This window comes from Coturnix japonica, chromosome 14, assembly GCF_054131305.1.
Source record: "Coturnix japonica strain WE chromosome 14, WE-NBRP24, whole genome shotgun sequence".
Lineage (NCBI taxonomy): Eukaryota > Metazoa > Chordata > Aves > Galliformes > Phasianidae > Coturnix > Coturnix japonica.
Window position 1 is genome coordinate 7,165,296 of NC_140676.1, and position 23,219 is coordinate 7,188,514.

Sequence of the window (23,219 nt, forward strand, 5' to 3'; positions counted from 1 at the left end):
AGCCATTCTCTGTACCAGTGACCCCATCCCAGCCAGGGACCCTGACCCTCTGTGAGAAGAGGTTGGGTACGAGGTCTGCCATCCCTCTGTGTGAGGTGGTTTGGTATCACGGACAGCACCACATGGTGTCCTCAGCCCGGTGGGCACAAAGGGGTGGATGCTGGGGGGAGCGAGGTACCCCTGCATCGAGCCACAAGTGGGAAGATGCCTCGCTATATTTGCACCCCAAGACACCCAATGCGTGGATTTGGGGTGCGGGAAAGAAATAACAGGGCTGAAAGCTGGACGCTGGGTCGCTGCGAAATCCACCGTATGATAAGGATTTGATACAGCTCGGAAGATGCAGCATCCCTGGTCGGGCGCCGAGCCCCAGTGCCGCAGCGCTGGCTCCCGCCGTGCCGGGCCGAACCCCCTCCTGCAGCTGCGGGCTCGGGAGGCGGTGCGGGGAGGTTCGGCTTGTGCAGCCCCCTCCCTCCTCCCGTCCCTCCTCCTCCTTCTCCCGTGCCAACCTGCTACCGCCTTTGTCAGCGCAGCCCGGCGCTATGGCATCCTGCCGGGGTTTCGAGCTTTTCCTCCTCTTCCTCCTCCTCCCGGTTGGGAAGCGACTGCTGCAGAGGAAGGGGCAGCCCTGACGGCCGCGCTCCCCTTGCAAGAGGCAGGAGGAGCCCCAGGTGAGCATCGGGGAGACGAGCGGGATGGGGTGTAGGGGACGAGTGGTCCCCATCTGCCAGGTGGATGCAGGGATTGGAGGAGGGGAGGTGACCTCAGCATCGGTACCCCCCGATGTTGGAGATATGGGGTGCAGGATGGAAGCCCCCGGTGTTTTGCTGACACCTTGGGGTGTCACCTCTTTGTTGGGCTTCCCCAGAAAGGGGAGACTTAAAAATCTCAAAACTCCATGACTTTGGCATGAGGCATAGTCCTACACAGATTGGTTTGTCGTTGGAGGTGACCAACACTGTGAGCCCCAACACTGGCCCCTAAATCCCTGCTGGAGATTCTGCAACCCCTGGATTGAGGAAGCCCATCTGAGTGAAGTCAGGTCCAGTGTGTTTGTAGGTTTGCCATACAGAAACGCAGGCAGAGCACAGATGGAACGGATTGCTCGTGTTTGACTTGATCTGTGTTTGTCTGGCAGTGTTTGCTGTGATTTTTGTTTCACTGTGCAGAAATTTTGGGGGGAAAAAAGAAATTAATTTGGGTGTGCTTTGATATAATGCATTGGCAGGACAGTGTTTGTGTGTGCTCGTTGGCCAGTAGTTGGCAAAGAACAACTGGGAGCATATGATGCAGTAATAATTCAAGTAATTTATTGCATGGTTTTAGACTGATTGTTTGCACTTTGCCAGACCATACAGAAACATTAACCCGTGTTACATAACCAAACAATACAAATAATAAGCCTGATGTTATTGTGTGAAGAAAACCTATGTCAAACCCTGTTTGACACTGCTGTGGGGACACGCTGCCTTTACCCACAAGTTCCCCGTCAACCGATGCCCTGGAAGGCTTTGGAGGCTGCTGGATTTTATTGGGGAGCTGAAGTGCAGTCTCTCTTTACAGTATGGGAGCTGGGTTAGCACAGTGTGCTTTCACAGGGATTGTTTAAACACAGTGCTAGAAAACAGCAACTTCTCCCATTGTCAGCCCACCCCGGGTGAACCTGGATGGGGTTGTTGGTGGTGATGCCTGTAAAGATGCGAAGTGTGCATTGTTCCTGTGCAGAACAGAGCCAGTGAATGAGCCCCTCCGGGCTGTCTGGCTGCAGCCATTCTTCCCCTCTGGCTCCAGAGGAGTGAATTAAAACCCCGGCAGGGCAGCATGGCGCAGAGCCAGCACAGCTCCCTCCACCCTGAGGTTATGGTCTCTCCAATGCTGCTTTGTGAGCCAGAGCTGCTTGAGTGGTCTTTTCCATTCCCATTGCATGGACAGGGCTCTGAAGTGCACTTTGGAGTTTTCTTTTTAATGAGCAGAAACAGGGGGAGGAATAAGGCATGTGGGAAGGGACTCTGCTTCCACCGGGTGGAAAGCAAACAGAGCTTGAGGTGCTCGTCCATCAGCATTTCTTAACGTGTGGGCAGTGAGATGTGTTTGTGAGTGTGAGAGAAAACAAAACCAGAGCCCCGTCTCCATGCATTCCATGTTTCATGCAGTGTACCCTGCCTGCCTTGTTTTATTGTATCTGGCGCGGGGAAGACAGGCTGTAAGATTTATGAGCTGAAGCTAATAGTAAAACAGCATATTACAGCCTCTGTATTAATGTTCTCCTGCACTGAAGTAGCTCTCTGTTCCTGGGGGAATTGATGTGAGGATTGCATCTATCTGTGGTTGAGGTGATAGTGCTGTAGGGTGGCCCGATAGTCAACAACAGAGGTAGAACAACAGCAAACCAAGGGAAGAGGGAAGTGATGACTCTGGTAACCACATCCATGTGTGAGTGCTGGGAAACAGGGAGAGCAAATGTTAGAGACACTGAGAGCAGGGAAGGAAACGAGGAAAGGCACCATGGAGAGGGATAACATGAGCTGACTGCCAGCAGCTCCTATCTGGGCTCGTGCAAGGCACCTTTCCATTGCCAGAGGTGGGACTTGGAGTCCCGTGTTGGGATTGGTGTGCCCCAAAGCAGGGTTTGGGCTGTAGCTGTCATGCCCCAGCTCTGAGTTGAGCCACCAGAAAAAACAACAGCACATTCTCCTTGTGATGGAGGCTTCCATACTCTTGGTTTGTGCCCCCAGATGCTGCGAGCATCTTTGTGGTAAGACGAGAGCTCCACTCGCTGCTTTTGGTGCAGGGCAAAAGGAATTGATTTGTGGTGAGCCCGGAGCTCATCTGCACACAGTCAGAGCCAGAGCCCATCGACTGCCCGTGCAATATGATGCTGCACAGTCCACGCTGTGATATAATTGTGCTATTAGGGCTGCAGATGTCGAGGCTGAGGAAGCTAAGTCCAAGTAACTCTCCTGGAGTTAATAGAAGAAAATCATTAAGGATGAAGTGTTAAGTGGCCTGTTTGATCAGAAGCTGTCTTGCTGAGGATAAATAAGCTGGATCCTGTCCCTGTGCCCAGTATGCTCCATCTCTCTGGAGGATAAAGTTGGCCTGGGGAGGGCTGAGTATGAAGATAAGGCAGGAGAACTCAGGTGGAATTGAGGCCATGTGTGCATTCCCCCCCTCCATCCTTCCGTGCTGATGTGCTTGCTGTGGGTGCTTTCATTCTCTTTGCTGCCTTTGACTGGTTCATGACTCTGTGCCCTCTCTGAAAGTTCTTCCTGTTCTTATTTTGGAGCTTTGCATTTGCGTGCCACGTCCAGGTCTATTCTGGTCCTGCTTTGAGATGTGATGAATGAACATGGCTCCAGTGCCGGGGATGTGGCAGCTCCTACGGTGACTTGCCAGGAGGCTGCTACCTCTGTCACAGGTATAACAAGAGACAGGAGACTGTAACTTGCCACTGAAAGCCTGGGCACCAGCTTCGCCTGGAAACAAGATTTGGGGGCTGTCATATTTAGTCCTTCTGTGGTATTACACCTTATTTTATTCTCACAGGGTGAATCTGCTGTGTGTTCCACTGGCAGAGTTTCTGATGCTCTGACGCAGGAGTGCTCTCATTTCTATGCTCAGTCTGAAGCCCAATGAACCTTTTGCACCTGAGCACGTTCACACTGGAGAGGTGTTTGTGAGCAGCCAAGGAGTGAAGAGGGAATGATTCCAGCTCCCAGCTAGCTTGTTTCTCCTCAAGGCCTGCATCTAATTTTCCAGCCTGCCTTTTCCATTCCCAGATCCCAAAGCTCAGCCTCAGTTGTGCAAACTGGCCAAATTCCCACCTATACAGGATCATTTCTCTAAATGACCCTGTTTCAAAGCTTTTGTCACCTCCTCGTTCCCATGCTTCCCCATTAGCTGACTTACCATTGCCTTGCTGGTGCTGGTCCAGCTGAGCAGTGTGAGACATGGGATTGTGTAGAGCTTCCTCTGAACCCTACGGAAGATGTCAACACTCAGCACTTTGAAAAGCAGACTGCACCTAAGTTGTAGGACTAGAGGTAATGGCTTTGAGTTGCACCAGGGGAGGTTCAGGTTGGGTGTTAGGAGAAATTTCTTCTCAGAAAGAGAGGTGAGGCATTGGCACAGCTGCCCAGGAAGGAGGTGGAGTCACCATCTCTGGAGATGTTCAAGAACCATGGGGATGTGGCACTGAGGGACGTAGTCAGTGGGCATGGTGGGGGTGCGTTGATGGTTGGACTGGGCGATGGTCTTTTCCAATCTTAAAAAACAGAGAAAGCAGGGCTTTGGCAGACTGGTACAGGCAGAGCAAAGTGTACATCAGGCTGTGAAAATGCATGTCCGGGTGTGGATTCAGTGAGAAGCTGTGAAGCTCCAGAAGGGAGGAGATGTTTGCTTTTGCTTGTATTCAGCTCTGAGGTGGTAAAACAGCAAATTGCCACCGTTTCCACAAATGGCAGATTTATAACATACTGAAAATTGAGTTGCTGCTCTGCTCTCCTGGTTGCTGGCCCCACATGTCAAGTTAATTCTGGGAGCGCTTGGTAGCTTTGGTGGCAGACTAGAGCAGCTTGGACCTGGCTAGGATGCTTCATTTCCTAATGGTGACATGTCAGACAGATGCAAAGGCAGGGTAATAAAGAGGCTGTGCACAAGCACACTCAGTTGATAAAGAGGAAAGGGGTACAGCCATTCTCCTGCAGCTTTCAGCATTACTTTCTGCAGCTGAGCACTAAGCAATAGAACATTTTTGCTCTTCTGTCAGTTAGCAGAAGAGCTGTGCTGCTGTGCATAATACGGGAGCTTTAAAAGCAAACATGCTTGCAGCAGAGGTGCCTGAAAATCCCTGTAGCCGCTGGTTTCTGAGGGTGGTGTTTACTATCAGAGGGACACATTCATGCTGTTGCTACTCAACTCCTGATTGCAGGCAGCAGGAAGGTGCTTCTGAAATAAAAAAGAAAATCTGCATGGAGATTTCCTTACAGGCTTTTCTTTTTCTTTTTATCCCTGTGGAAGGTGCTGCTGTGATGTTGGCTATGAAAGCTGGTGTACGCTGGCTTCTGACACTGATAGGGATCAGCAGTGTAACATCAGGTCAAGATGAAAGGCCACAGGAGAAGGAGGAGTTCAGTGTTTCTGCTCAGGAATTCTGATGTTTTTGGATGGGAGGGGGGTGGCTTTTTAAAAGATTAGTAAAGAATCTTGCAAGCCAAACCTGTGCTGTGCCATTCAGATGGATATAATCATTCTCAGGGTGGGAGTGAATGGGGGGAGATACCACAGCCTTTGGGGAAGGAGAAATATTTGTGTCATTCCTATGAGTAAGGAGAACAAGTGACTGAGCATAGGAATTTTGCCGCATACTGTGACCTGCCAAGTCCTGTGAAGTGTTAGCATCCTTTCCAGAGCCGTAACAGCCAGAGGTTGGTTCCCACTCTGAAAGCACGGTTTTACAACCTCCCCAATCCATTGCTCACATTAGCTGTCCTTGCTTGAGTTATTCCTGTTATTCATAGTAACATGCAGCCTTTGCTCCCACCTCTGCCCTGTCTCTTCAGGCTGGTGAATGGAGCTGCAGTGCCCAGCTTTCTCTGGGAGCACATCACTGAAGAGGACGTGCTCTGTCCTTGATATTTCTCAGCCTTCAGATGCTCCTTGATTGGCAGGCAGCCCTCTGGCATCTGCTGGATCGGTTTCAAGATTGTGAGATTTATTTTTTTTTTCTTAACTCTTTGTATTCTCAGTTTGTGAAAGCCCAATAGCAAGCAGGTTGTCACGGTACATCTGCCACGAGTTCAGCCCCTGCAAAGCTCCTACTGTTTATTCACTTGCTCATTTTGGCAGATACTGACACAAATGAGCCTCCTTGGATGAAATCCTGCTTCCATTTAAGCACTGTTGACTTAATTGATGTTAGGATTACAGCCTTGGAGGTTGGATATTTGGGTCTGGGTTATACAACCGAGCCCTTGATTGCATGACTAGGGAGTCAAATCCCATCTGTGGCTGAATTACAAGGTTCTGTACGTATTATCTATGGGTGACTTACAATCTTTTCTGTTTGCTGTTGTGTGTTGCTGTAGAAGTCGAACACAGTTTCCAGCTAAACGACAAAATACACTTAAGCTATGGAGTCCAACCAGGAGACCTCACTCTTCCTGGTGAAGATCTTGGAGGAGCTGGACACAAAGCAGAACACTGTTTCCTACCAGGATCTCTGCAAATCACTCTGTGCAAGGTTTGATCTGTCCCAGCTGGCCAAACTCCGTAGCGTGTTGTTTTACACTGCTTGCCTGGATCCTAATTTCCCAGCGACTTTATTCAAAGACAAAATGCGATGCACTGTAAACAATCAGCAATCAAAGAAAATCATGGTGGCAGCAGATATAGTAACGATATTCAATCTCATACAAATGAATGGGGGAGTGGCCAAGGAGAAACTTCCAGTCGCAAGGCAGAAAGTGAAGAAGAAGGAGTCCTTTGAGTCATGTAGGTCTGACACAGAGATCTGCAACATGGCAGAGTGTGTGCCCAACTGTGAGCTGAGCGAGCAGGACTTCAGCCAGGGCTTTGCAATCAGGAGGTCTTCAAAATGCAGGAAGATGGACTGCAAAGACTGCCAGCAGTTTGTTCCCTCGTCAGAGCCGAACTTCTTGCTTGGAGTTAACAAGGAGATGAAGGGCCGGGCTGCCTCTCTGGACAGGCTGCAGGCTCTGGCTTCCTACTCCATCGCCACATCTCCGCCATGTGAGATGCAGAGCACGTATTTCCCCATGAACATTGAAAATGAATCTATTTCAGACCAGGATTCTTTGCCTATAAGCACAGGCCTGAAAGAAACTTTCATTTCAAATGACGAGCCATTTGTGATGCAGTCGTGTGTCCAGAAAAGAAATATATTCAAAGAAGATTTTCATAATCTGATTACAATATCTCCCAACTTAATACCATCCAGCAAAAAGCCAGAAGATGGACACAGAGAGCCTCAGAACAGAAAAGAAAGCTCTAAGCAGACTTTTTTCAACCACAGCTTTGAAATGCCATACAGCAGCCAGTATTTGAATCCAGTTTATTCTCCAATTCCAGATAAAAGACGAGTGAAGCATGAAAGCTTAGATGATCTTCAGGCTTCAACGTATTTTGGCCCAACGACTATTCTTGGGCCCCAGGACACCAAAAAGTGGACTGGAAAACCAACCAAGCAAACTGCCTGGCCAGCTAAAAGCTGGAGTTTAAATACTGAGGAGGTACCTGACTTTGAACGATCATTTTTTAATAGAAAGCAGTCAGAAGAGAAGCCGCGGTACCAGAGCTCAAACAACCCATCCCCAAACTTCCCTTCAACTGACAGACATAAATCCTACCTAAATCCAAAGGATCAGCAACCCATTATGCAGACGAACTATGCTGTGAAGCAGAATGGACACAAATCCAAGGAAATTCCTTCCATTCTAGATGTGGAAAAGCACGAGCCAGTCAAGAAATTTAAGGACAAAAGCATTAATTGTACTTCTGTTCAAATCTTAAGCATCGACAGAACCACGAGCGTTGGAACACAAACGGAGCAGCTAGTCCTGGACCACAAGAAATGCAAGGATTTATGTGCACCTGGCCAAGCCAAGTATGCAGAGCGGCACTCTCTTAAGCACTCAGACGATGACTCTGAAATTGTGAGTGATGATATCAGTGACATTTTCCGGTTTTTGGATGACATGAGTATCAGTGGGTCCACAGGAGTGATGCAGTCTTCGTGCTACAATAGCACTGGTTCCTTGTCTCAGGTGCATAAATCAGACTGTGACAGCTCACCTGAGCACAATTTGACTAAAATCTCCAATGGGAGCGCCTGCAACAAATTAGATAAAGTAGTCCGGGCAGATATGGGTAACGTGGATGATGAACTGAAAACGAGTGTCTGCAAATTAGTTTTGAGGATTGGCGAAATAGAGAAGAAACTCGAATCGCTCTCAGGTGTCCGAGAAGAAATCTCCCAAGTCCTGGGGAAATTAAGCAAGTTAGATCAAAAAATTCAGCAGCCAGAGAAGGTCAGTGTACAAATAGATCTCAACTCACTGACGAGCGATGCTGCATCAGATGAAAGCAACTCCCCACAGATATTTCAGTGCCACAGCACTCCTCATGGAGGCAAGCTAGAGAACAATCCTGAATGGTGCTGTTCAGATGCCAGTGGAAGTAACAGTGAGAGTCTTCGAGTAAAAGCCTTAAAAAAAAGTCTGTTTACTAGGAGGTCATCAAGATCGTTAACAGAGGAAAATAGTGCAACTGAATCCAAAATAGCAAGCATTTCAAACTCTCCTCGAGACTGGAGAGCCATTACTTATACCAACAAAGTTGGCATCACAGAGGAGGAGATAAAAGATAGAGATGGAGGAGAAAACAAGGACTGGCACAGGAAATCTAAAGAGGTAATTTAAACCTTAACTCCCTTAATAAGCACTTAAAAATAATCTGGTTATGAATGCTTTCCACAGTCATCAGGAGCCTCAGGGTATGACAATACTTTGTCCTGCCATGTTATTCCTGTCTTCATTGTTATTGTAATTGAGTGATTTTTGTACCTATGTATTTTGTGCTGAGCAGCTGAAATGTGGTCAAGTTGTCCCTAAAATCACTTCACTCTTTTGAAAAGAGAGAGGAGTAATTTGGGTGAAGTCTTCCAGAGAAGATGATGTTCTTCATCTTCATCATGTAAGGAGGCCAGGTAATTAACTTATTGAAAAGAGCGTGAGGAAAATTGTTACAGTCTGAAATTCTCCAGAGGTTGGTTTAAAAGGATGGTTTGAAATTGCATTGTGATGGCTATTATCAGAGAAGCATATTTAAAAGGCAACAAAATATATTCATGGTTTCAAATCACTGAGGAAAAGAGTCCTTGTATGTGCACTGTGAGATACAAACTGTAGTTACGTATCTGTCAGTTGTTTACAAGTGTCTGAAACCCCCCCCCCGACAAGATCTGGTCTGGAAACACAAGTCTGGAAGCTTGCATGGATAGCTTTACCAGGTCAGGATTTTCTGCATGTCAGGGATATTTTCAGAATAGTTTTATAACCTGCAAACAGTACAAAACCTAAATTTCCTCTTTGCATCTTTGTGTTCATGCTGTGGAGAGCCGAGTCTGTAAAATACCTCTTTGATCTGGTTGTGAGAAGAGGGTGGGCAAACAGATTAAGGCCAACCAAAGCCTTTGTTCTAGCTGGTACTTTTCTTATTGTGACCTAAGCAATATCTTATGGTGAGTTTGAAAGGGATATCTCTGTCCTCTGTGTTTAACTCCCTCATAGTCCTGTTTCTTTTCTCAAATTCTTTTGAACCCTATTGCAGGCAGACAGGCAATATGAAATCCCACAGCCACATAGACTCCCCAAACAGCCAAAAGATGCTTTCTTGATTGAACAAGTCTTTAGTCCTCATCCTTATCCTGCATCACTCAAGTCACACATGAAAAGCAACCCGCTCTACACAGACATGAGGTTGACAGAACTGGCTGAAGTGAAACGCGCCCAGCCGTCGTGGACCATAGAAGAATACACAAGGAATTCAGGGGATAAAGGCAAGATTGCAGCATTGGATCTACAAGTGAGTCCCATTTGTCTGATGTGATTGGCTTGTTTGTGAGCAGATGTTGCCAGAATGTGCATTTAAGAAGGGATTTGGATAGCTCAGGAAGGGAGCTATTTTGTGTTGAGCCACTAGTATGGTTGATCCCTATCCATCCTTGCTAAGGACAAAGAAAAATGTGGATGTTTGATTGCTGAATGATGATCCTTGCTGGGCTGGTGATCCCTCTTATTCTGCAGTGGAGAGATGTCTGCTAAGCCATCACGACACTGGTAGCTGTAATGAAGAAGACAGAGATAACGAGGTGCGGAGATGAACTGCTCCCTGCTCATAGCAGGGCAGTGGGCAGAATCTGGCATTGTTGCTTTTTCTTTTATCCTCGTTCTGTCTGAACTGTTCACAGAGAATTTGTGTTAATGCTTTTTCCATTTTGGAAACATGAAACAAAATATTTGTAGGAGACGTTCAATACTGTATCTCCTTTCAAAACACATTGCTGTTACAGCACTGAAGTGGTTGTTGGGACTACAGTCACATGAAGAACAGACTGGTTAATAATGCGTCTTGTTCACAGTTTAGTTCAGCTTGCAAGTGTGTGCCCTTTTGTGGTAGTTCACCCAGTAGTCCCTGCTTACCTGATTTTGGTTCATGCTGCAGAGTGCCAGCTGGGTTTGTTCATTTTAAAATATATCGTGTATTGTGTCCCCTTCAAAGTCAAAAGGAGAGATTTACTGCTTTTCTGCTGATCCGCTTCTACCAGGTTGCACAACTTGTTCATGCAGGCATAGCTACATAGACTAAAAAGAATGACAGAAAACAGCAGAGTTGGTTTGTGGAAGACAAACTTGCATTTAAAATTTAAATTTAATTAAACTCACAGTTTAAATTTTCCCAAATCACAGTATATTTAAAACTGCAGTAAGAAGGGTCAGGTTGAATGGAGCTCTGAGCACCTGGTCAGCTGTAGGTGTCCCTGTTCATTGTAGGGGAGTTGGACCAGATGACCTTTAAAGGTCCCCTCCAATTCACACAATTCTATGATTCTGTATAGCAGCATGTAGAGCCAGCAGGGGACTGGTGCTGACTTCAGGCATTTTGGGCTGCTTGCAGGCATGTGTGTGTCCCAGAGGTGAGCAAGCTGCCTTGGTTAGCTGCTGGGAGGGCAGCGTTTGGAGCACACTGACCTACAGCCCAGGGCTGATCAGCAGTCCATGCCATCACCCCACAGCGCTATAGTGCATCTTGCATGAATGCTCGTGCAGGAATTTGGGCACAGCATATTTGCCTCCCAGCTCAGCTAATACCCTTATCCTCACCAAGCTCTGCTCCTTGCAGTGGCTGAAATGCACTCAGAGAGAAAGCGAGCAGCACAGGGACCTCAGCTGCCTGCTGCTCTCTGGGATTTAAAAGCATCAAGGGGTTTACCAAATACCTTCTTTTGTCATTGCAGCCCATGTACTATAGTAGGAATAGGCTGAAAGCAGTTCCTCTGCAGCAAAGCAGCCCTTATCTGCTGAGCAGAGGCAACTGGGGAGGTGATATTTGGAAGCACAACTCCCCTGGGAGAAGTGTTCTCCATCTGGTCCTTGTAGGACTGCTTTCTTCTATGTAAGCAGCTCTGCATGACTGTGAGCAAAGCAGAGAAAGCAGCTTAGTGCCATCGTTTATCTTTAGGATAAAGGTGATAAAACTTTATGGGTTTGATTCTCTCCCCCCGAAAGGACTGTAGGAATTGCATCTACTCCACAAACCTCATGTCTAGACTTCATAATAGAGCTTACTGACAAACTTAAAGAACAGACACAGACTGATGAGTGGGTTTTTCCCAGTGATTAAGTTTATTAGAACTGAAAGTAAATACATTATGCCTTAATGAACATTCCTACATCTGGCAATGAAATGGGAAAGGAAGCTGATTAACAGTAATGGGCCTTTTAAATAATGCATCTTCCTTCTGAAGTAGTTAAAAGGTCAATATCAGTGTAGAGGGGTCCGAAAGTATAATTTCCTTGAAGCACAGTGTTGCTGTCCTTGCTTTTGTTTATACTGTTGTTTGTTCATTTAAAACTTCTCCTGATCTTTCTTCATAGCAGAAATTGCAAAATGGCATTTGGACCAAAGTTATGGGGTCTGGGTGAGGTCCCAGTGCTTTGTCCTGTGCGTAACGAGGCACTGTCAGGACAAATGGTGCAGAGTGGAGGCTCAGCTGATGGTCTCTGCTTCAGCTGTCATTGAGATCTCTATTAAACAATCATGAAACTGTTGCTTAATTGTTTATTTCTGAGGTGGCTGTACAATCACTCCTTGGAATGCTTCTTTACATGAAGCAAATTGTGCTTTCAGGCAGAGGGAGGTTTCAGCCAGTAGCTCATGGCCACAAATCTCAATGAGCCAATTAAAGGCTTACCCAAATCCCTCTCAAGTCTGCTGGAGTTTCTTTGTGCTGGGTCCAGCGAGCTTTGCATTGGGCCCGTTATGGCACAGCAACGTGTATGTTAGAGTATTCTCACAGGGAGATTTCTATGGGGAATCTTTTTCATTTTTATAAAGAAATGGCCTTTTGGATCTCAGACTCAGGAGCAGCTTGAAGGAAAAGTTGTCATTTTTCAAAATGGTTTCTTTTTCCCCTCTCCTTTTTAACATATTTGCTTTTTTTCCTTCTGCTGAATGCAACACAATGTCAGCTAGTTGGATTTTCCACTTCCCTCCCCCCCTGGTTTTCCCTTGGAGAAAGGATGAGAAGAAAAAACGAACAAGCAAGGTGGAAATGCAAAGCTCAAAAATTATAATCAAAACAAAAAAGAGGGAAGAAAAAAACCATAAGAAACAAAATGCTCAAAAAACCCAATGTCTTGAGGGGGCACATATGGAGCCAGAAGTTGGACTCTATGATCTTTATGGGTCCCATAGAACTTGGGATATCGTGTGGTTCTGAGATTCCAAGTTAGGGTTAGCTTTGTAAAATGTCAGTTGTAAGGAGTGTGTGTGAGGAACCCTTCCTACCAGCTGGGCTTTAATAATTTAGAAAGCAGTAACAGCCCAGTTGTTGACTTCTTTGCTGCCAAGGAGATTAAAGAGATCTTGTTTAAATGCCACCCAAGATGATGATGTTTCTGGCAAATCAGATGTGTTGGGGGATTCTGCAGCAGAATTACACCATTGAGGGATTTTATTTCTTGCACTATTTTGTTGCCATTTCCATCAGTCTTATGGAATTGGGATTGGGAGAAGTGGAGTTGGAAGGACGTGTGGAGCAGCCACAGCTCACTTTATCCTGACAGCAGCTGGAGGGTCTTTGGGCACAATTGCTTTGCTTACTTTATTGATGACAGATCGCAGGCAGTTAACAACTCTTTCCTTTTAATTTTTAGACTCAAGAATCTTTAAACCCAAACAACTTAGAATACTGGATGGAAGACATTTATACTCCTGGCTACGATTCCTTATTAAAGCGCAAAGAAGCCGAGTTCAGAAGAGCAAAGGTGTGCAAGATAGCTGCCCTGATAGCAGCGGCCGCCTGTACCGTGATCCTGGTCATTGTAGTTCCCATTTGTACAATGAAATCCTGAACCCACGGACAGAGCCGTGACTGCAGCTGCGTGCATCTCAGATAGCTCATTCCGTGTTTCAAACACCCGGTGGCAAAACTGTAAAGGAATTTGGTAAGGAGGAATGTTTTGAGGATGTCCTGGTGGAGAATGCTGTCAATGCAGACACAACGCAAAGCGATGAGAGAAAACGTTTCCTGAGAAGTATTACTTTAAGTAACGGTCTGTGTGCGTGGCAGAGCTGATGGAAACTTGGTTTGATTTTTATGCATTTTTAGAAGTGCAATATTATTTTTTTTCCTAAAGAGACAATATAATGTTTTCCAGGATCAGAGACGAATGAGAATCCAGCAAAAGGGCAAGGTTGTCTGAGCTATGTTGCATTCAGTGGAGGTGTGAGTACCTGCAGGTAGCACTGTATAGAAGGGAATGTTCTATATGCATTACAGTGGGGAGCTACAAAGGTCTTAAAGCTCTCTACAATGTAGAAAACTCTGAATGTATTGTATTTATTTTATAGTATTTATGTATTCCATGATCATTGGATTGAAAGCAGACTGTGTAGCCATGAACAGAGTTCATTCCTATGTTCAGATTAAAAAGGGCTCTTTGTATTTGGTCTTGCCCTAAGACCCACTATCATCACTGAGTACTTAGATAAGTGCAATGTGCTGCAGACCAAAAAGATTATGTTCTAAAGCAATCAAAAGAGGTTTCAGTTGCTTCTGTTGAATAACATTTGCATAGAGCTGGCAAACACGCCTTGCCAAAAGGGTATTCTTTACCTCCGCAGACAGTGGAATTGTCTCAATTTCACTCCTGCCAGCAAACAAAGCTGGCAAATCTAAGCAACGCTCTGCTAAAGTTCTTGCAAATGTAATCTGAACAGTTATAATTTTGTCACTAAGTCTTTGTGCCTTTTTTTAGACTGTAGATTAAATAGAACGGTTTAATTTTGCTATTTTAAGCCCATAACATAAATCACAGCATAATGGGTACTAATGGAGCTTCTTTTCCCGCAAGCCTTCTATACAGTTCAGATTGCTCTTCAGATTGCAGGGCTGGTGGTTACTGAGCACTTATATTAAGGGCACAGTTTTTCAGCACTGGTGGAAACTTGCTGTTAATGCAATGCATTCAGTGCAGAGAGCCCTTCTGCTTCCCTAGTGCTAATGTACATAAGAATGATGGTTGACTCTGCTGGGCAGCAAGAAGTCTGTAACCCCGTGAGAAACATCCATTTAATGCTTTATCCCAAATGCACATAGCAGGTTAAAAGGAATTCTCAAGCTATGATAGAAACTCCCTGCCATGGTTAGTAAATACCTGGACAGTATTTCTCTTCTGTCACAAATAGACAGGAATAAATGACTACAAAAAAGTATTTCCACAAATTAATGTGATCTTGCTGGTCCTCTAAGGGGAATGAGATCCTTTTGGTGAATGTTCATTACGGAAGGTAATTTGGCTCCTTCATAGCTATGTAGTAGCTGTGAGAGCATTCCCTGCCCATCCCTCTCTGGGTTGATGGGATACACAGCCTACACCAAAACCTCCACCTCCTGGTGCAATCCTGACCCAAATCCTGTGGGTTTTTTTCCCCATTCCTATATTAAGATCTCTCTTTCCTTCCAGGTGCTGCAGGATGGAGTCACTGTAGGCAGGGAATAATTCACACTATCTATTTTGGGCTCCCCTTAGGCCTTCTATCACCATGTGATTCAGAGCACCTATGTTTAGGAGCTCAACTTCCAAATGTAGTAAATATAGACAGGTAGAGTAACCCCCAGGGATGTTTCAGAACTGCCAGCAAGATGTCTAATTTTAGACATGTGAATACTCTCTGCAGGGCCATTGCTCTGCATTTTACCTTATGCACAATTTATGTTGATTGTAGATGTAGAAATCTCACTGGTTCCAGGTAGCAACAGGAAGCCCTAATGTCATTTGTTGGCATCAAGGAAATTTTGCATTAGGGACATCAGATATCCTGAGGATTTGGGAGGAAATGGAGTCATGAACCTAAGAGCTCAGCATCTCAAGTACCCCTAATTTAATTTACTGAGGTGCTTTTGCCCATCCTCCCATTGCACAAAGGCAACCCGTCCCATTGAGGTAGTGGTTTCCCTGCATGCCAGCATGTGGTTTGGAACAAATACCTAATTGGAGCTCCATTTGGCTCCTGCAGTGTCTGGGAGCATCTCAGCAGTGCTGGGAGCCCATGGGCAGTGGGGAAGGCAGAGCCTGGCTCCACCTTCATGCTTCACAAATACCTCCAGGAGCCGCCACCTTGCCTTCCCTTATAGAAAATGGTCATCCCTAGGGTTCCCCTGTGGAAAATGGACATTCCAAGTCTTCCCATTGAGTTCCACATCTTTGCTTAAAATAGGTAAGGGGGTGGTGCAGTGGTGGCTGCTGTTGCCTGAGGAGAGCAGCCCAGGAAGGAGGGACCCTTCAGCCCTGCACAGGGGGAGACAAGGGGGAGGTCCTACAATAGAAACCCGTGAGAATATTGTGGTTGACCTTGTGAACCAGTTATCAACTCGTATATGCTGTATACTACATGATAGACTTTTGTATTTAAAAAGAAAAATAAATTAAAGCTATAGGTACATTGTAATCCTTGGTGTGATTGAAAAAAAAAAAAAAAAGTGTCCTAGATTGTATTATTTAATTAAAATGATGATGAGCATATTGAACTGTTTTTCGTATTTATGCCTTATACACTTGATATATTACACATGATAAAATGCAACTGCGAGAGTTATAAAAAATAAAGAAATGAATGGTTTTCTGGGATCGAATCCTGTCTACCTTTCCAAAAGCAGGAGAGCTGCAGAATTCAGCTCCATAAATTGTGTGTGTAGAAGAGCAAGAACAGAATCTGTCCCCAAATGACTTTTTAGGATGATGATTATTATTATTTTTAATGGGGCTTTGGTTAATGTACTACGTAATAACTTTATTTTATAAAGTAACTGTACAATGTTGCCTTTTTGGTTCATTCAAATATAATACCAAATAAACTTGAAAATTACAGCGTCCCAAGTTTTAATGAAGCAGTTACGGTAATTTATTTCCCCATTGCTTTTCCTCTTTCTCTTTTCCAGGGACATCAAGATAGCCATGGGATGCGAGCATCACAGTATTAGATAACTAAGCACCCCATCTAGTTCTTGGTGGAATTGCTAATGGATTTCTCTCTTGTGAAATAATAAGATGGCAGAAGATAATGAAAAATGAGTTTGTTGGGCTTCTTTTAAAATCTCCTTTGCATTACATTGTCTGAGCTTTTGGAAGATTAGCTCTTGGCTCTAATAATGATATCTCATTCTATGTGTTATTTCATGACTGAGTTATGCCATATCAACTGTTCTAACAAGGTCATGACTAATATTTTGGAATCTAGTTCCTTTACGTGTTTGTGCAACTGCTGTTCCTTTTAAGTCAGTATAACAGATAACTATGAATAGGCCTTTACCTATCAGTGGGAGATTCATTTGCTTGGGATCCCCATCTGAATTTAATTTGTTATTTTTTCACTTGTTAATTGCAAAACGACATTGCTTAAAATTCCAGGTGTTTCAACTACAAGTAATCCTGCATCAGAGGCTGCAAAGAGGAGCTGCAGAATAAACAGCATATGTAAATGGTGAACATTGACAGGAAACACAATAGGATAAGATCCCGATCTCCTCATCTCTGCTGCATAAACACCTTTTATGCATTGCTTTAGCAGTCCTATTGAGGATGGGTCTGTTGAGTTCCCTGTGTGGGGTTCTCCTTGGCCATGAGCTGGGCTGCAAACCAGCACAAGTTCCTTTGAGAGGGACTATCCTTATTTTGGGGGTTTGTAGCATGGACTCACACTTCTCTCTTGTACCCATCAAGTCCAGAAGATTACTGGTATAGGTGCTCTCTGAAATTTTATAGTGCAAATCCAGGAATAGGAACTGTCATAAAGATGCTAAATGTGGCCAGCCTCATGCCAAAAAAGGTCTCTGGCTCTAGTTCCTCAGCCAAGAAACTGAACGTATAGGATATATAGATCTTATCTGTGTCATCATTGTGCTGGAAGGCAGGAGGCTGCCAAGTTTCTGCAGCCATTGCTGGAAAGAGTCTCTGAGTCCTGGGGTAGAAGGAAGCTCTCACGTACGATGCTGTATCTTCCACAAGGACACAGCCCCATGCAATCTCTGCTTCTGTGAGTATATTGCTCACAGCATTCAATTGTCCTGGTTGAATAAATTCCTTATTTCAAAGAGAGCTTTGGTGAATGGTTCTGCCTGACAGATAAAAGAGTCATAAATGAAATATTGGATCTCTGGGCCGTATTGAGTCACAGTGCTCCTGTGACTCCATCACACTGAATCCACAGACCGAAGAAGAGAAAGTAGCCCGCAGCCCAGATTGTCTGCAATGTGGTCCTATTTAAAGGAAAGGTCAGTAGTGTTAGTGTGCACCTCGGGAAAAGGCGGGTGTCTGTGGGAGTAATTATAAATATGAGGTACTTACTTTAATCTGATATCTTCTTTGTTATGTTTCCAGGAAACAGCATTATGCCTTAAAAAGTGCTGTTCTGCCAATAGTCCCTCCAGGAAACTTCACTTCTGATGACTGTGGAGACCATGGACTGTTCAGTCTCTTCTTGTAACACAAATCCTCACAGACTGCTTAGGAACTGGAGCAACTCCTCAAAAATAAAGGAAGAAGCAAGCTATCAGCAGCCAAGCTCCTCCTTTGAGTAAGTTCCTTTTGATTTTGTTTCTTTCCTCCAATACGGTCAAACTGTGAGAGTCACAGAGCCCTTCTGAAAACAACAGTACACTCATCCTTCCCAAGGCTGATAGATGGAGATTTTCAAGGAAGCCTCGTGAGTAGTCCTGGATGAGTTCAGCTCAAGAGAGCACCAGTGCTTGGCCTGTGCATATTATTATTTGGCACTGCAGGTCCTGGTGGGCCAGCAGTGGATGTGGTGAGGAGGCTTGTATGGCTCTCTGCTGGACCAGAGAGGTTGTCCACTACCTTGGGGGTAGGGCCAAGGAGGCTGAGTCATTTGTATTCTTACCTTGTCTTGCTAATGAAATATTGCTGCTGAACCCTGCCTTTCCTGTTACCTATATATATATATATATATATATATATATATATATATATATATATATATATATATAATATATATATATATATAATGTACGTATGTATGTTGCAATGGTTACCTTTTAAGGGGCTCATAGAATTGCATTACAAAAATTTATGATGATGCAGTGAATGTGTGCAAGTGTATTAATTCTCTTCAAGGCCAGCGTTTCATAGCTGTAAAATTAATGTTATGGTGTGATTTCTAGTATGGCTAATTGCTATTCAGTAAAGCAGAACTCTGTGTTTTCTCACCTTATGGCACTTAATTCCTTCAAACAGCCTTTCCTTGGGGAGTTTCCCAGGTAACTGTCAACAAAGGATATATGCACAATTACTTATATATTGGTTACTAGGAGAAATGAGTGGTGATGCAGTGGCACAGCTGCCCAGGGAGGTGATAGAGTCACCATCACTGGAGGTGTTCAGGAAACATGTAGATGTGGCACTGAGGAATGTGGTCAGTGGGCATGAGTTAATGGTTGGATTAGAAGACCTTAGTGCTCTTTTCCAACCTTGATGATTCTGTGATTCTAAATATGTATTTTTCTACATTTAGTTAATGTGATTGAAGCACTGAAAATCTTGTGAGCTTGTTCAGCTGGTTCAGCTCCTTTGGATGGGGTTAGTTGAAAGATTTATTAGCAGACATCTCAGGATGCAGTGGGTTAAAAACGTGCCTCATAACCATACATAAACCCTGTGATGTTTGAAAGCAACTGAGGGTCAATAAAATAGGTCAATAAAAGCTCAGATCGCTTGAAATTTCTTATATTTATCCTTACGTTTTCTTACTAAGTAGAAAAAATATTTTCTTGCTAGGAGGGTGGACTGGTATTTGTATCACTGCTGATTGAGAAAGATGTGCTAATCGCTTATTCCAGCTTGAAAACAGTTACAATAAAAAGCAACAACCAGTGCTGAGGCATTGCTTGTGTACTTGATTAACAGAGCGGGTTGTAGAACAATCTCAGAGTGATGGGATAAGAATTTAAAGGGGATCCAACACCACTTGCTGTCATCTTCAAGGCTTTGTTTGACTGCCAGCATTAGAACTGTGCTCATTGTTGTGGACTAATGGGCATATGGGTTGTTGAATGAGCAATATCCTGGTTGTCTGTCACAGATACAACCACGACCACTTGGGACTCAAAGAGAAAGTGTGAAATGTTGAGGTACCAAGATCTATTGGTGCTCAAGGGAAGGGTGGTGAAATCCAAATCAGCATATAATCATAGAATATCTTGAGTAGGAAGGAGCACATGAAGACCATTGATTCCAGTTCCTGGGTCCAAAACACAGGACCACACAAAAAAATCAGACGCTGTGTCTGAAAGAAATAGGCTGAGATATCTTACAGGCATTAATGCTTACAATGGCATGATTGTTATAGTTACAGCCAATTGTGTAGCTCTGGTGGCAAGCAGTGATACAGCACCTGGGAGGTGCTTGGCTCTGCTTGTCAAAGTGTTACAGTATCATGAAAGTGATGAATGACACCAGGAAAGCATTTGGGGAAGGAGAGTAGAGGAAGCACGATGCTCTGCGGGGTGGTGGTGTGGGGAGGGCAGGATTATTACTGCAGGAGCCAGGCAGGCAGTAAGCATCTGCTTAGAACCAACCAGATCAGAGCACAGTGGGAACAAGAAATCCTTGGACTGGTTATCAAGGAGCTGGGAAACTCCGGGATACTGTACTCATGGGGGATTTTTACTACCCAGACATCTGCCGGGTAACAAATGCAGCTAATCATGGAGATAATGTACAGCCCTAATTCACTATGAATTCTCTCCCATGTGTTTAGAATTGTATTTACAGTAGGGAGGGAGTGATGGTTATTCATGAATCAAGGTGAACTGAGGAGCCAGAGCAGAGATGGCCGTATATTGTGGGAAATACTATGTGATGGGCTGGAGCAGAATCCCTCTGAAAGCAGGGATGTACGTCTGGTATTCTAAGAAACAAATGTTTCTGTAATTACTGGTTGCTGATACATGTGCTGATCAAACTCTTCATTTCTCAGGAAGCTCTGCTGACCTTGAGGCACAAACTCACAGGTGGACTAAACCTCCTCCAGTTCACTTCTGCTGATCAGGAGGGTGAAGATGATTAAGATAAAGGTAACAAAGGAATTGTATCATGGGAGAAAATGTTGTTCTGTTGGCACGGCCTTTCTTCATCTGCAGGCAATATTTTCACTTTGGCCCCAAAAGAGCAACGTGAGCTCAAACATTAGTGATATTAGGGTGGCATGGAGGTGTTCCAGCTGGTTCATGGCCAGCTTCAGTGCTTTTTGCTCCAGATGGGTGATACCCATTGTGTTTTGGTAAGGAGGCTGTATGTGGAGCACAATGGCTTTACTGCTTATTCCTCGTTTACAGTTGTGAATGTGCCACTCTGTGGCTACTGGTCAGTGTAATACCCCTGGCCATGTGTGTCCCCCACTGGCTGAGCCTTCAAGCCATTTGCTGGCAACAAGAATTTTCCTGTATAGGGTGAGAAAGAAATTTCTCAAACAGCTGCCTGAAATAGAGAAAGAGGAAAAGGTAACAAGAGCGGGCTGCAAATCCGTAGAAATAGGAGCATCTTTTAAAATAAGAGTTTGAAATGCCTTTTCCCCTGTTATTTTCCTTGCAGGAGCCCATGTTCATGCAGCTGATGAGAGATGGATGGGTCAGATTACTCCACCCCAGCACTGCATCAGTGTAAGTCCTTGCCATCTCTATCCCCCATTTCTGCCTGCCCCGTCTGCTTCCTGCTGGAAATCCATCTGCAGAGCAGAAGGGCTGAGATAACAACCAGCTGTGAGTGAGGCTGTCTGTCCTCAGCTCTTGGTGGTCTGGTGCGTCAGGAGAGGACTGGCTTGCTGGGAGGATGGGGAGATAGCATTGTGAGTGGGGGGGAAACCACCTGGCCAGGCTGGCTTTTGCTTTGGGCAGAGGAAGGATTGGTGAATTGCAGTGTTTTAACATGTGCTGAGCTGTACAGAAATGCCTTGGGCAAGAGCTTCCCCCCAAAAAACATTAATTGATTAACTTCCCCTTGTTCTTCCACTGATGTTTTTCTAAGAGTATTTTTAGTGTTATTGATTTTTATTTTTTATTTATTTATTCTGTATATTTCCAAAGAAGTAGAGAGAAAATGAGAGCAATTGCTCTATTTTCTGGAAGAAATAAGCAAACCAGGAAAATCAATGCCTTCTAAACTTTCCTGGACAAGGGTGAAATTCTCATGCTATTGAAGTCCAAGTTCTCAGCACTGCTGCAGAATCTGGATGTCACTCCAAACACCCTGCAGGGCGTCTGCACTCTGTGCTATGGGGACCAGCATTCAGCAGGAAGAGATAGTCCTCAGATCCAGCTGCCTTTAAGGCATCACACACCCCTGGTCTCTGATAGGACCAGACCATGTAGATTTGATCTTGGGGACCTTTCTGGTCAAGTTCAGACACATGCACAGAGCCCACAGTGAGAATATGTCTCCTATGTAGCTACTGAGGATGAGAATTAACTCCTTTAAGCTGTGACAGGGGAGTTTCAGGTTAAATATTAGGAAAAATTTAATCTAAGAAAGAGTGGTGCTGCATTGGCACAGCTGCCCAGGGAGGTGGTGGAGTCACCATCCCTGGAGGTGTGCAAGAGCAGTGGGGATGTGGCACTGAGGGACGTGGTCAGTGGGCATGGTGGGGGTGTGTTGATGGTTGGACTGAGTGATGGTCTTTTCCAATCTTAATGATTCTATTCTTAAGTTTGTTTGTAATCAAATGTATTCCTTAAAAGCTCTGTCAGGTTGTTATTGATTTCCTTACAGTTCCAGTACTGATGCTGTGAGCTCTCACAGTGCCCAGGGTCACGCATGCTCCTCTTCTTCCCTTCACCACAGACCTGTTGGCTCTGTCTGCAGAGACAACATTTGTTGGCACATTGAAGTGAATACCGATGCTGAGAGGATGTCACAGCAGTGCAAGTCAAAATGTGCAGGGAGCGCAGGGTATCTTGATGGATTTGAAAGGAACACTTTAGCCCATGCATGGGAACACGTCCTATGCCATTATGTGTTAATGGATATGATTTATTTCAGGAAAAAGAGGAGAAGAGAACCCAGGCAAACGTAGAACCGATGATGTATAGGTAACAACACTGTTTGGAATATAAATACAGACAAACAGCATCTTTGTTGCCAGTGGTGCAATGTTCTTTCAGATAATAAAGCCATTTTGTAACTATTTGTCTGTGTCCTGAGCTGCGTCTCAGTTTTTCATCTCTAATGAGGCTTTCAATCCTGAATATTTTTTCTTAGATCAACAAAAATGGTTTGACGTCCTTTTTGCTAAAGGCTTCTGTTTGAAGTATTAGAACGTCCTGTTCCCACATCGCTTCCTCCTCTTCCCTGAATCTCCCCTAGTTCTTCTGTATCAGCCGGACAGAGAGGAAAATACCTGCAAATTGAGATGTATGTTGCTATATTTTCTGCTGTTGCTACAAGAAAATGTTCCTCATGTTCCTGGGCTCTGTTTTTACACTGTATTTGGCAAGAGTGCATTGCACTGCTCTTCTGGAATCTCAGCATGAACTTGAACTTGGGGAAAGCATTGTTTTGCACATGGTTTTTGACTTTTTAGATGACTTGGCATGGTAAGAGTTGTTCGTCTTACTTTTACTACAAGCTACCGTACCATAAAGGTAATGGAAAAATAACAAGAGAACTCGATTTTCATCTTATTTCATGAATATAGTCGTACACGGGGATTCTTTTTCATCATGTGCAAATGAGCTGTGTCTTTTTTTAGGTGAGTTGTAATCATGGAAGGGAAAAAACCTCCTGGGAAGTGAAGAGCTGCATTCAGGGCAGGTAAAGGACAATTTCCCCTAATAATACTGAATTATCTGCTCTTCTCTGAGCAGGTTGCCATAGGTAATAACTGATCAGAACAGAATAAAATCCATC

At 44.6% G+C, this 23,219-nt stretch overlaps 1 protein-coding gene and 1 long non-coding RNA gene across 2 annotated transcripts; both read left to right on the forward strand.

Moving 5' to 3' along the window:
* The first annotated feature begins 283 nt into the window (after nucleotides 1-283).
* On the forward strand, nucleotides 284-16,188 carry MINAR1 (membrane integral NOTCH2 associated receptor 1). The gene is made up of 4 exons (XM_015873098.3): nucleotides 284-671; nucleotides 6,087-8,429; nucleotides 9,349-9,603; nucleotides 12,957-16,188. The coding sequence occupies exons 2-4, from the start codon at nucleotides 6,132-6,134 to the stop codon at nucleotides 13,152-13,154; spliced, it is 2,751 nt and encodes a 916-aa protein (XP_015728584.2). The 5' UTR covers nucleotides 284-671; nucleotides 6,087-6,131; the 3' UTR covers nucleotides 13,155-16,188.
* Nucleotides 16,189-18,330: 2,142 nt separating this feature from the next.
* Nucleotides 18,331-22,499, forward strand: LOC116653911 (uncharacterized). Its single transcript, XR_004308537.2, has 2 exons — nucleotides 18,331-20,392; nucleotides 20,910-22,499. It is a non-coding gene; the product is annotated as an uncharacterized LOC116653911 (long non-coding RNA).
* Nucleotides 22,500-23,219: the final 720 nt, after the last annotated feature.